Source organism: Arvicanthis niloticus, chromosome 28 (assembly GCF_011762505.2).
Source record: "Arvicanthis niloticus isolate mArvNil1 chromosome 28, mArvNil1.pat.X, whole genome shotgun sequence".
In the NCBI taxonomy this organism is placed as follows: Eukaryota; Metazoa; Chordata; class Mammalia; order Rodentia; family Muridae; genus Arvicanthis; species Arvicanthis niloticus.
In genome coordinates this window covers 9,267,650-9,281,862 of record NC_133436.1, presented here as the reverse complement: position 1 = coordinate 9,281,862, position 14,213 = coordinate 9,267,650, and the positions used below count along the sequence as shown (strand labels likewise).

Here is a 14,213-nt window from a genome sequence, read left to right as displayed (position 1 = left end):
TAGCATAGAATTATACCTAGGCAAAGAATTGTGTGAAATTTTTGCCTTTTTTTTTCATGGTAAAAAGAAAAAAAATTGATTCTATACAACTGGAGAAATGTGCTGACTTACAAAACATGAGGACCAGCCCAGTCCTGCCTGGCTTCCTGGCTTACAGCCAGGTGGTGCTTGTTTCAGTCTATGCCTGGCAGGGGGACAGTGTGTAACTGTCCCAGGTCTTCTGTGACCCACAAGCTCTGCCCATGACTTACCTGGTTCTGTTGTGCTAAGACTAATGGGGGAGGGGATGTGTCCACTGATTCTGAAATAAATACACTCTGCCCTGGTGGGTGTGAGCCTGACTGATCTTGGCAGTTGTGACTTCCTGTTTTTAAGATAAAAGATCTACAGAATTTATTAGAAAAATTCAGAGTGCTTTTGTGAGGCCATTGTATACAGCTTAGAGAAAATACTTGCATGATTTGATTGCAGATGAATTCTAACCGCACGGAATGCTTTCCTGATGCACATATCTACTTTAAGAGAGGCTCCCTGGGTGACCTGCAAAAGACAGTTGACAGTCTGCACAATCCAGACTATTAAAGAAAAGAAAGTTTCAAGGTGCTTGAAAATCAAAGCCTCGAAAGAGAAGTGACTATGTCGGAAGGGGTGGGCCCTCTCTTTACCTTGTGGGTTTTGTCCACACTTCCGTTGTCCTGGGAATAACCTCTAGCCCAAATCTTTCTCTTCTCCGTTGGGAGATTGCAGTTCTAGCTTGTGTAGAGACAGCTGGGCAGGGCATAGTGTACCACTCTGTAAGGAACCTGTCTAGACCCAAACTCTTGTTTCACACTCATGAGAAGAGACTGGGTGTCTAGTGTGAGGTGTGTGACGTGAGTTTAAACAGAGAGAGCACTGGGGATCAGAATAGGTGGGTCCCCATCCCTGGTGGCCACTAAGTGGCCCTGCGACTTTATCTGCTTTGTCCCTAGTGTGGATGTCTTCCTTTCTTACTGCAAGGCCACTGGGTAGACAGCCTGGATAGAGACGGGAGGGTTTGTGTTGGTTGGTTGGTTGGTTGGTTGGTTGATTGCCAACTTTCAAGTTCTATCTAACATAGATGGGTTTTTGTGTTGGGTTATCAGCTGTTCTGTGGTCCTGGCCCCATTCTAGGGCCCCACTAGAAAGATTGGCAAGTGCTGGTGGCAGGAGCCACACAGCATATTGGGACAGCTGCTGTCTCTGCCATGGCGTTGTGTGGTTAATGTTCGATGGGACTACTGTGCATGGCAGTTCCAGGATGTATGCTACAGCCAACAAACTTGCGTGGTCTTGACAAAGCTTCTTGTCCTGAGAACCTCGTTCTTTCTTCTTGTTGACCCCATCACTACAGAATTCCAAGAGTCTTTGGTATCCCTGCTCAACATTGTGCTAATGAGTGCAAGAGTTGCCAAATGAGAATCTGTCCTGAGAGGAAACCTGCAGCTATCCTCAAGGACAGAATAGTCCAGGGGGCACCAGGTCTCCTTCCAATTGATTGACTGGGAGAACTCAGGGATAGAAAAACAAGTGCAGGTTGAGCGTGTCAGTCCTATGCAACAGCAAGTGCCTGGACTCACAGAAGACCCGGGCCCTTTGCATTTTGCTGGGTCATTCTGTTGGGTTGCAAAAAAAGTTTAAACCTCTGTATATTGGGGAAAACTTTTGTTGCAACTTACACACTGTTCTCAGATGGCTTTAAGGAAGGATGTCCAGTGACTTATTAGGTAATTCCAGGAATCCCACAAAAGGATAGTTCTTTGCTTAGATGCACAACATCGGAGTTAGTCATTTCAAAGTTAAACTGAGATGGCTGCTTGTGAAGCTCATGCTAACTCATGGCATCCATTCTCAGATATTATCCGAGGAACAAGGGTTTATGGCTCATGTGACCACCATGCTCGCCCATCTCTAACAATGGACCACCTTCTAGCCCTCATTTGAGGATGCTGCTAAGCAAAAGAGAGTGTCTCTAATTGTATAAGGCAGTTACTTCCAAGAATCCTTTCTTTGCCATCTGTTCCTAAAAATAAAGAGGTAGATAGGTAGGTAGGTAGATAGATAGATAGATAGATAGATAGATAGATAGATAGATAGATCAAAATACCAACCAGGGTCCCCAGGATATATTACTTTGAGAAAGTTAACAACAGGAACATTTCAATTCAGTTCAGGATTTCTGGAAACTTGTTAATTTGTCAATTAAAAAGGTCAGAGACCCTGAGGATAGTAGCAACAGTGAGGTATGGCCAAGATTTGTGGGGGGCAGGGGCAAAATTTACATAGGAGTGGAGACAGAGACTCCGGGTCAGAATTGGTTAGTCTTTAGCTTGTTACAGAGAGGAAAGCTATCCTTTCAACATGACAGAGAAAAAAAAAAAGCCTTCTGGAAGCCAGTTATAAATAATGCCTAGTGACTCTGTTGTATTTTAATATCTACCTCTAGCCCTCGTCACGGGATATACAGTCTGTCTAGCCTAACGGAAGTGAAGGGAAGTAGATTAAAATGGATCTTACGATGTGGCTGGCAGCCTCACACATGGAATGTTTTCATTTTATGTTCAGAGAACTCTTGGCATGAAATGGAAGCCCATGTGGATAGACTCCACCCTGGAGCTTAACAGAGCAGGGTACCAAAAAAAAAAGAGTGTTTTAAGCCCAGCAATTAACCGATGAAACTCAATGTGTGCAGAGATTTCACATACGTGATGTAAGCTCCATGCGGTGCATGCTTTAATCATCTCTGTCATGTCCTTCTTAAGAAAAGGAAGTGCCCAACAAGCCCTTGCGTATGCGCGTCCGAGCCTCAGACGACAGGCTGTCAGTTGCATGGAAGGCACCACGTCTGTCTGGAGCCAAGAGCCCACGAAGATCTCGGGGTTTTCTTCTGGGCTACGGGGAAAGTGGCCGGAAGATGAATTATGTCCCACTGACCAGAGATGAGAGATCACATGAAATTAAAAAGCTCGGTGAGTTTGAAATGATCTTCCATGCAATGCACCCACCACTTCTATATTTAGAACATTGTTCAAGGCAGAATGTTGTCTAAATGAGAGGAGTTTCTCCCAGCTATGATGGTTATTCAATGCTCTACGTTAGGCACCCCCCTCTTCCCTGTGAACAAACCAACTTCTGGAAGGAAGGGAATATTTTGCCTCACAGTTTTGGTGACGGATCCCCACAGAGAGGAAGGCATGGGGGCAGGCAGCTTTATGGTAGCTGGAGGGTGCTCCTGGAACTTAAATCTCAGTAAAATAAGAAGCAGAGTGAACAGGAAGTAGGGCCAAGCTACAGAACTCCCAAGGCTTGCCTCTGGTGACACACTTCCTCCAGCAAGCCTCGTCTTGTAAATATCCCACTGCATTCCAACTGTTGCCATCTTGGGGCCAAGTACTCAAACTCATAAGCCTATGGGGACAGTTCTTACTGAGACCACAACATCACTTTGTCTCATCCTGTCTTGGTAATAATCCTATCACATTAACCTTTATTGAGTGGCAGGACCACACTGTCTTGTAAGTTGTCTCTATACACAGAATCCTTGAAACCACTTATCTAGATGCGAGGTATGGTGGGGAGGGAAACTATTTCCCCCTTAACAGAGGTAACATTAGTTACCGAATGTTTGTGGGCATATTTGCTGGGACCGGGAGATACTGTGTGGTCCATCTTAATAGGTCTTAACCTTCATTAACAAGTTAGACAAGGACCCAGACCATGTTCTGTGGAGATGCTGCTGTCCCCTGAGGAACTGCTAATAGATACTTGCCCTTGCCCCTGCCCCACTATCTACCCAAGAATTGGATGTGTATCTGGGCCCCTTTATGTACCTTTCTGGGGGAAGCCAGGCTATAGAGACTAAAGGGTCCAGGATGTCTCTGGCAGCATATTTATCTTGTGCTATAACTCTAGTTGTAAAACCCCTAGGTACATGCCCTGCCACATGCTCTTTTACCAGTGATAAATATTTTGGTCCCCATGGTTCATGCTTCCTTTATTTCCTAATGGGTCAAGACTCAACCACGGAAGAGGCGATTGCTTACTGGCGCTACTCAGAAGATTCTAGTAAGACACCTGGTCTCTTCACTCAAATGTAGTCGGCCGCCTCTCTCATGTCATTGCAAACCTGATGGTGTAGACAGTGGAGATGGAGGCTCATATCACTCAGGGGCATGGAGGCAGGAAGTGGAGATTGGCATTGTTGGGGTCAGAAGCTAGGGTGGGAAGGAGCAAGGAGGCACCCACAGGCCTGTGGTGTGTGGGAAGGAAGTGCAGTACCTCTTGCTTGGCACCTCCGTCATAAAAGGTAAGTTCTCTTCCAAGATAGGTGAGGGGCATGCAGATGGAGAGATGTGGAGGTGGGGTCAGAGCATGTAGAAGAGAGACTCACAACCAGGCCATAAGACACCATGATTTGAGCTCAGGGAACAGCCCTGGGTGAGTAGCTTCAGGGAGACAGAGTTCTGGGAAGAAAGCCCAGTAGCCTGCATTGCTGGTTTGCTGAGAGAACTCACCAGCTAAGGGCATAAGTCTACATCCTTATGAAGCCTAGGCAGGTAGTCCTTTAGTCTCCAGGACCCCCAGTTCTGGCTCCCAGGACCATGCTGCAATGTTCACCGATTTGAACTGGTGAAGATTCTGGGTAGACGGCTATATTCCCCTTTCTGAAGAATTCCAGAAGTCTCTGCTTTATTGGATCTGTGTTCAGCCACTTGCTGGACACTGCAGTGTTACAGTGTCTTTCAAGCTTCTTGATGGGGTGTTCTCAGCCTGAGACAACTGTGTGGTATTCTTTGTATCTACACGGGCCTCACAAGGAGGCACAAGGCCCTCTGAGACAGGCAAAGCCTCTGAGCCATCAAAGCCCAGACTCCAGTAAGAAGACACCAAACAACTCTCTTTTCCAATGCCACAAGAAATGTGGAGAGAGCCAAGGAAGCCAAAGGAGGCTCTAGGCTGGGTGTGAGCAGATGTGGGAGGAAAAGTGACCTGCTGGTGTGGGAACCACCAGAATAATCCAGAACCGCTCCAGCCCTCCATTCCTGAGCTGGCCCTTTGTGGCTGGATAGTTTCATCATGCACATTGTTCAGCTCTTTAATGGTAGGGATCAAACTCTACCTGGCTATCCAGTCAAAGAGGAGAGACTCTCTTTGCAGGTCTGATACTGTTGGAGAGTGTTGTTCAGGCGGAACGTTTCATTCACGGGTCTCATTCACCGCAAGCACTGGGACATAATTTGGCGTTACACCGACCTTCGTAACTGGGCCTGCGAGTTTTTCATCTCTTCAGTAGCGCACCCCTGCTTACCTGAAGATGACATGACCTTGATCTTTTGTTGCCTACACTTGATCACATTTGGACGTAAGCTCTAGGCTCTCTATAATCAATCACACAGAGCAGGCGCCTTGCAGCCTTCTACACTATGTTATTTGTTGAATTTCATCAACAGATTTGGGCTTCCCATGGGGGCTTTTTGTGAAGAGACAGTCTAAACAGAAGGGCAGGGCACGGGGTGAGGATGAAGTGAATCCTCGGCATCCTGGAAGCCAGTCTTCGAAATTTATTCTGCATAGGACCTTAACACTGTTTGCCCACAGAGATGCTACCAGCCACCGGGCACCTCGGGCGTGGACACACACTGAGTGCCTTAGAGACTGGTTTGAAGTCCCATCACAAAGGAATCCTACCCCTAGGCAATCAGTAAACACATTTTATGGATGGTCTTCTGAATCAGTGAAATCTCCAGGCAGCTATGTTGAAGTGGAGGGGCCTCAGGACTAGAAGAGGAGATGGTAAGATCAGACCTGGAAAACGGGGAAGTTTGAAGACCTTCAGGGAGACGCCGGATGGGAAGTGAAGAAACTCTGCTGCTGCATATACTCAAGGCAGGGAAATGAGCCAGCCAGAGTCTGCATGGATGGGGTGTGTGTGGGTGTCCTGGGCTCATTGGATAGTGATTCTAGTGTCAGTTTGGAGATTGTATTTCTACCCAGTATCCAATAACCAAGGAATAGAGAGAAGTGTTTGCCTACTGTTGGGTTCTTTCTGTTGTATCTCTGTGACGGATGCATACAGTCTGCTCCAACTTATTCTAAAGTTATTAAGAGTCGGGGCCTTGAAGTCATGTAAAACTGGTTGCAAGACGAAATTACTCTATGACTTTGACAGTCACCTCACCCCTCTGGGCCTGTCCTTGTCCATGAAACAAGGACAGTGATAAGGGCCTCTCTGCAGGTGTAATAACTAGATGGAGACTTACCTGTGAAATGGTTGGTGTAGTTGGGGCAAGGGGAGGGGGAGGGGAGAGACCATAGGCTGTAGGGCACATAGACTACTGAGGAATGAGGACACTGTCCCATGTCCTGCTCTTTGGTCCACAGCCTCTGAGTCGGTGTATGTGGTCTCCCTGCAGTCCACGAACTCCCAGGGGCAGAGTCAGCCCGTCTATAGGGCTGCCCTCACAAAGCGCAAGAATGCAGGTACGTTTCCAAGGATGCACTTGGTGAAACCATGGTCTGGTGTGAATGCTGTTTTCCACGTGATGCTGGCTGTGATGGGATGAGAGGAACTGGTGAATTTCAAGGGGAGTGAAGGGAACAATAGTTGTCAGCATGTTTTTTTCCCTGTGTAGAAATGGGAGAATTCTTTTGATAAGCCCTGTTTCACTGAGAATCACGAACAGCTTTATAGCACAGTTGTTCTGCAGTGTTAGAGGGAGTGAGGCATCATTCCATGGAAAGACAGTCTAGTTAATCTGTTATCGTCCCTATGGAGGCACTGAACAAAGCAGGAGAAAGGGCAGGTGGGTTTGGGCATCCTGGAGGTACACACGCCATTTCAGCTCACTATATGCAGATGTGATAGCATCAAGAGAAGTATGAAAACACATAATTGTGGTTCACTAGTAGCCCATCAATTGTACACTTACTGAAGTGTGTTTTTCTTTACCTCCATTGATGGGCTTTTTTTTTTTTTTTTTTTTTTTTTTTTTAACATCACTCATAATATTTACAAATTACACATACTTTTCTGGCCACGAACCTCAATGGGTTCTAATTCTTTTCTGCTGCTGTGACAAATCATGGCCAAAAGCAGTTAGGAAAGGAAAAGACTTACGACTTCTTATGCTTTAGGTCACAGTCATTCATTGAGGGAAGTCGGGGCAGATGCTGAAGCAGGAACTGAAGCTGAAGCCATGGAGGAATTTTGCTCCTGGCTCACCCTCTGGCTCATGCTCAGCTGGATTTCTTATACAGCCTAGGCCCACCTCCCCAGCGACAATGCCACCTACAGTGTACTGGGTCTGGGCTGGGCCCTCCCACATCAATCAATAATGAAGATAATCTCTTATAGACATGGCCACAGGCCAATCTGATGGGGCAGTTTTTCAGTTGAGGTTTTCTCTTCCAGGTGACTCTAGGTTGTGTCAAGTTGACAACAAAAATTAAGCAGACATGAAGATACCTTAGCACAGACCTTTAATGCAGTCATGATCCAGAGTGGGGCCTACTATGCTTTTCCACATTGCATAGAGACATCCCACCTGAGGCCTTTTACTTGTATCAATCACTGATGGTCGCCAGAGAGAAGGATGGCTTCTCCAACAGTCCTCTCCAACGTCCCCCACTTAGCTAGACACTGAATTATTTCGATCCATACAAAACCCAAAACATCAGAAACCCAAACAATAAAACAAAGAAACTTAAAAGCAAAGTTGAGGACACTTTGTAAATCTTAATTAGAGACCGAGAAAAGACGGATGAGCCTTGTGACGGTAGTTTTGGATGACAAAAATAAATCTCAGGAAGAAACTGGCAAACTCAGCCCTATCTTATATCTGAATGTAACATTTAACCTGCCTTTCAGCCACATACTCCAAAATATAAAGAACACTGACTCCCATGAGACTCATAACCATTGTTCGAAGCAGAATTTTCATTTGCCATCATGGTCTCTAATGAGTAACAATGTAAACTTTTACCCCCTCAAACATTTGCCCTCATAAAAGTTTTATTACTTCTGAGAAATTTATAGCATGCAGAGAGCCCGAGCATTCTTGCAGTGTTTTCTACCAAGGCATAGCAGCCCCTTTACGCTCTCCTGCATGCTGATCGGCTCAGGCAGCTTTTAAGGTGAACTTGTTTCTCAAGCTATGGTTAGGAAAAGCAAAAATGGAGATGCCCCCCTTTATGCAGACTGGATAATCACTTAGTATTCTATTCATCTCGTCTTACCTAAATTAAGCATAGACAACTAAAAGTTAGGCAGAGCTTAGCCGGAGGAAGTCAGTGCAGAGCCTGTGGTGAGAGGACCCCCTTTTGTGCATCCACTGTCATTGCAGAAGATGATGAGCTGGATGTACCTGAAGACATTAGTGTCCGGGTCATGTCGTCTCAGTCTGTGCTCGTGGCCTGGGTGGATCCTCTTGTGGAGAAACAGAAGAGAGTTGTTGCATCAAGGTACACATGTACGCTTATTTCTAATCTTTGGGTATGAGAAGTGCAGCTTCTCAGGACTCGAAATGAATTCAGTGATTTTCTTTTTAATTTGGTGAAGACTTATTTATTTTACTTTTTGTGCATGAATATTTTTGCTTGCATGTGTATGTGTGTACTATGTGTATGGTTGGTGCCTGAAGAGGAAGAAGAGGACGTCAGATCTTCTGGAACTGGAATTACAGGTGGCTGTGAGTCACCATGGGGGTGCTGGGAACCAAACCTGGATCCTATGGAAGAGCTCAGTGTTCTTAACCATGGACCCATCTTTCTAGCCTGATTTTATTTTCTTTCCTGTGTGGGTGCTGACCCCTCTTTTCCTGTTGAATGTCCAGTACTTGGTGACAACTAATTTCCTGCAAAACATATAGGGCCTGAAGGTAATTCACAGGACGGGACTTCGTATCTCATCTGCTTCATTTTGTCTTGTTTGTGGAAATTCCCTGTTTGTTTTCCTGCTGCCTCAATTATGTAGTTTCCCCCTGAGAAGAGTTTACTGTGGGAAGAGTCTTCTTGAAGAGTCAAAGCAGGATAGACTTTTATGTTAAGAGGCAGATGCTTGTCTAATGTCACATGTGTGACTTTTCAGTAGACATTAGATGATCTCTGAAGTGTGTCAGGTCCTCCTTGGTTGTGTGTAACAAAGAGCACCTTCTTTTCCCTTAGCTCATGGTGTTGTCCTGTTCTCTTTTATACCCATCTGTAGTAGCAACAGACAAAAAATAACCAACTTATCAGGTTAGAATAATCTTTATGTGAGTTTTATGGTTTTCTACACTGTATAGAAACTGGTGAATATAGATTAAAAATGTTTTGTGTGTGTGTGTGTGTGTGTTCAAAGAGTTGATAATTTATACAACTAAGAAGCCAAAAATTTGGTGGCCTGGTTTTATGTATTAAGTTTCAAACCTATCTACAGCAGGAAAGTGCAATAAAAGAAATATAATGCTAAGATTGTGAAAGTATATAAAGTGTGATCTTTAATAGGTACAGGACTGCCTTGCTGTCTGTTGGTAGGATGACACATGTTTCTGTCTAAGGGCTCAGAAGAGTCACTGTGTCTCTCTGTCCACATACTCTCTCTCAACAGGAAGAGGTCCTAACTGGCTCTGGGCTTTGGTTTCCAACATCTTAGGGAAAACCAGGGGAAGCTAGACTCTCCTCAGAATAACTGCTTTGTTCATAGTTGTGCCATGTCTTCAACTGATGTCTTCTCCTGATTTACTAAGTATAATGAGTAACATGTGTGTGTGTGTGTGTGTGTGTGTGTGTGTGTGTGTGTGTATACACATGTACATGCATGCAGAAGCCAGAGGTAAACATTGGATGTTAGTCTCTCAATGGCTTGAAACTTGCCAAGTAGGCTAAGCTGGCCAGCAGTCTCAGGAATTCCTTGTCTCTGCCTCCTCGAAACTGACATTACAAGCATATAACAAGCCTGTTTTTTTTTTTTTTTTTTAAAAAAAACATGGTTTTTATGAATCAGAAGAGTCTGATTCATGTACTGATATTTATATTTCATCTTGCAAGTACCTTGTAACTGAACTTTCTCTGTAGATCCCCAGTAGAACATTCTTAATGCCTCGAAGGCTTTCTACTGGGAAGAAGCCATAAAGAAAATTTGTATTACCAGGGGTCTAGTCTTCAGGGTGTGCTGCTCCTTAGAGTGTCGTGGATATCTACTCTCTGGGGTTTTTGAGAATCAATACTTTGGTGTTTCTCTCCCAGTGGATCATCCTCTCTCAGCCACTCTGTTCTGCTCTGTTGGAGAGTTTTGTTCCATTTCATGGCAGAAAGTCTGCACAAGACCACCTGCTTCTTGCTCCCCAGAGTCTGTAGAACATGTCCAGTTAAGCATGAAATGAAGCTTTCTGGCTTTGTGTGCATGTGTATGAGAGACAGGCAGAGGTCAGGGAGGGAGAGGGAAAGGGAAAGGGAGAGACAGAGGGAAGGGGAGGGGAAGGGGGAGGGAGAGAGAGGTGGGGAGAGGGAGAGGGAGAGAGAAGGGGAGGGGAGGGGGAGGGAGAAGGAGAGAGAAGGGGATGGGGAGGGAGAAGGAGAGGGAAGGGGAGGGGGAGGGAGAGAGAGGTGGGAAGAGGGAGAGGGAGAGAGAAGGGGAGGGGGAAGGAGAAGGAGAGGAAAGGGGAGGGGGAGGGAGAGGGAGAGAGAGGTGGGGAGAGGGAGAGGGAGAGAGAAGGGGAGGGGAGGGAGAGGGAGAAGGAGAGGGAAGGGGAGGGGGAGGGAGAGAGAGGTGGGGAGAGGGAGAGGGAGAGAGAAGGGGAGGGGGAAGGAGAAGGAGAGGAAAGGGGAGGGGGAGGGAGAGAGAGGTGGGGAGAGGGAGAGGGAGAGAGAAGGGGAGGGGGAAGGAGAAGGAGAGGAAAGGGGAGGGGGAGGGAGAGGGAGACAGAGAGACAGAGAGAACCAGTTCTCCTTCATGGTATCACCACATTCTCTCCTCTGTGTGCACTTACACATCACTGAGAAATCAGATGCTTGTAAATTCTGCCCACCTCCCTTTACCACTTCCATTTTTCATCTCTGGTCTTTGGAACACTGGGACATTTTTAGTCTTGGACAGAAACATTCTATTTCTTGGCCTGTTTTTACACACACTTGCCAGGACCCTGGCTTCAGATTCTTAGAGTCAATGACATAGCCAAAAGTTTAAATTTTTTCTCTTCAAATCTCCCTGCTTGCTTTTAAGAATCACCACTTATGGGGAAAGGTAGACAGCAAGGAATCTGGAAGTCAATGGCAAAGACTCAGGTCCTCAGGATGACTGTCCTGTTGTATTTTCTCACAGACAGTACACTGTGCGCTACCGTGAGAAGGGGGAGTCGGCCAGGTGGGATTACAAGCAAGTCTCTAATAGGCGAGTACTGGTGGACAGCCTGATTCCAGACACCGTGTATGAATTCGCGGTCCGGATTTCACAAGGTGAACGAGATGGCCAATGGAGTGCATCTGTCTTCCAGAGAACGCCGGAATCGGGTTTGTGTCTGAAATGGCCTTGGGGTTCACTTCTAAATTGACAATTCAAGCAGTACACGCAGCCTTTGAAGTCTCACTACAAGTCTTCATAGTAGAGTTTGTATGTATAGTTAGAAGTAGAGTTTGGGTTTAAAAGTATTAAATTGGGGGGGGGATAAGGAACAGTTTTGTTGGGTTCATACTTTGTACTCTGACATTTTTTCTACTAAAATGGTCTTCTGACATATTAAATCCTTCAAGTTCCAGTGTATAGCATACATACATTGCTACTATGGCCACAGATATCCCTGGGTGGCTTAGCTTTTGTTGTATAATCTTCCCAAGAAAACCCTTTCTGTAGCCAAGGCATTCAATAACAGCTAGAACTACGTCTTTCTAAGTTGCAGTACGTTGGACATGGCAGCGTATGACTTTTATCTCAGCACTTGGGACACAGAAGCAGGTGGATCTGTGGGAGTCCAAGGCTAGCCTGGTTTACATATTGACTTCCAGGCCAGCTGGGGCAATATAGTAAGGCCCTGTCAACAAAGAAACAATGAAAGTTGTACTAAAGGGATGTTGCAGATTTTGAACTTCTAATAGCGCAATATTTATCTGGAAGGAAGAAATTGGAGTTCTTAAAATCCTATTTCTGGATGTTTCTAAACTTGCTGCAACTCAGAGCTAGTGAGGGCCACAAAAGTTACCTTACAAAAAGCTAGTATAGAAAGAACCACCTCTCCTGTGTCATCAACACAAACATACCATCTCTTCAGTAGACAGCATATAAGGGGCCTGTCAGAGGTCATGAGAGCCTTATGAAATGCTTAATTTCCTGTCATCTTGTAGCTCCCACCACAGCACCCGAGAACCTGAGAGTCTGGCCAGTCAGCGGCAAGCCCACAGTTGTCACCGTATCCTGGGATGCATTGCCAGAGTCTGAGGGGAAAGTGAAAGGTGGGTGTCTCATCCTTACCCTCTGTGTGTTCTTTCTGAGAAATTCTACTTTGGTGACTCTGACTGAAAAGCAGATGAGTGGCATGCCATGGTGAGGTGAACAAGATGCTAACAAGGTGCTAACCATGGGACATGAAGGTGGACATTATCCGAGCTAGGAAGTTGTTGCGGCCCGAGCTGCCCCACACTTGGGGGCTAAAAATGTTGGGGACTGCTCTATCAATGTTGGAACCTGCACTGCCAAAAGCTTTGGGGGCTAAACTGTAAGAGCCTGCACTGCCCCAAGCTGCTCAGGTCTGCGGGTCGGGGTTCAGCAAGAGAGAGAGTGAGGACGGATTCGAAGAATGGAGACCAGACAGAGTGTGATTCAATCCTGTTTATTCTTCAGTCTTTCTTCCTAGTCTAAGTCCCAAGTCTTGAGTTCCTAGTCCCTAGTTGCTAGTCCCTAGTGCCTCCAACTTCCAAGTTTCTTCTTCCAAGTGTTAAGTGCCTAATGTCTAATTCTCTTTGCCTAATAACCTTATAATTCTTCCAGCTCCAAATCTCAAGTGCTCTTCTTCCAAGTGCCTAATACCTAATAACTAACTCCAAGTTGTGCTGAACTCTTCTGTCTGCCTCTTGCCTTTTATATGTCTCACTTCTAAACCACTGGCCTCTAAGTCACGCCTTTAAGTTATGCCCGTAGGTCTTGTTTCCAAATCTGATTTCTAAGTCACACCCTTAAGTCTCGGCTCTAAATCACACCTTTAAGTCTCACACACCCAAGGGAAGATCCTGGGTATCTAAAGCAAGATGTTATCAGAATGTGCTCAACCATTATAGGCCATTGTAATCAAATCTCTTATCAGGGTATATGGCTCAAGATGGCCGAAAGGATGATAGCCGCCTTCTGTCTGCTCCCCACAGGAAGTCACCTGCCAGTTATTCTTGTCATCTTCCTGTAGGCACAATCATTGAGACAGCCATGCAGGAGTTATTTTTAACTGCACCATGTGCTATCATAACCTTTATACCCTGTGCTAATTCTGGAGCTTTCTTTCGTGCCTGTGAGATCCTGAAAAGAGAAGTCCACAGGGGTCTGTCGGGACCATAAAGATCTTTAATGAGATCATAAATGCTTTTAGTGGAGCTAAGAACCTTACATCATGATTTCCAGAACATGGATCTGTTCCTTAAAGTTCAGCCTGTATTGATTCATTTGAGTCGCGTGAGGAAAGGATAAAAAATAGAAAAAGAAATTTTTTTTTTCTGGAACTTTAAAGACTAAAAATAGAAGTGGGTATGCACAGGTTGGAAAGTCGTCTGTTGGGACTGCTAAATAGACACTGAAATCTTTTCATTTCAATGTTAGAATGCTTTGAAAAGCTTCAGAAATCCCAACATTTTTGTGTTGGATTTTACCTGGCTTTGCCCACAATTCTTGCCTACCCCCATGGTAGGAGAGATGGAATCTTTATTTAGAGAAGGGAGTCTTTTTATTGCCATTAGGTTTGGGGGAGGCAAACTTAAGTCTGGTATACCCCAAAACTATAAACAGTTTGCTTAAGCTTGGAGAAACACAGAATGCCACTTCCAGTCTCCTGTGAGAGTCTCCCGGTGTGAACTACTGAATAGTGCATTCTTTTTGTGTGTGTGTGTTCAACTGTGAGTTGGCTTGGCTCACAGGTAGTGTGTCTTTTCATAGGACATGGACCCCAGGAATATGACTGGCATGACATTTTCTGTACTTAATTTTTTTCCATTTTTAAGAAAGAATGGATTTTTTATTTTTC

The 14,213-nt window shown here is 45.3% G+C and overlaps 1 protein-coding gene across 4 annotated transcripts in view; it reads left to right on the top strand.

The window, feature by feature from the left end:
- The window catches only part of Fndc1 (fibronectin type III domain containing 1), an 84,708-nt gene that overhangs the window by 33,540 nt on the left and 36,955 nt on the right, over positions 1-14,213 (top strand). For 3 of the 4 annotated variants that reach the window (XM_076926678.1, XM_076926677.1, XM_076926675.1), the window contains 5 exons: positions 2,781-2,987; positions 6,400-6,498; positions 8,361-8,478; positions 11,318-11,505; positions 12,334-12,441. In XM_076926678.1, coding sequence (XP_076782793.1) covers positions 2,781-2,987; positions 6,400-6,498; positions 8,361-8,478; positions 11,318-11,505; positions 12,334-12,441 — 720 coding nt within the window. The remainder of the gene's footprint in view (positions 1-2,780; positions 2,988-6,399; positions 6,499-8,360; positions 8,479-11,317; positions 11,506-12,333; positions 12,442-14,213) is intronic. The other variant, XM_076926676.1, reaches the window with a different exon arrangement.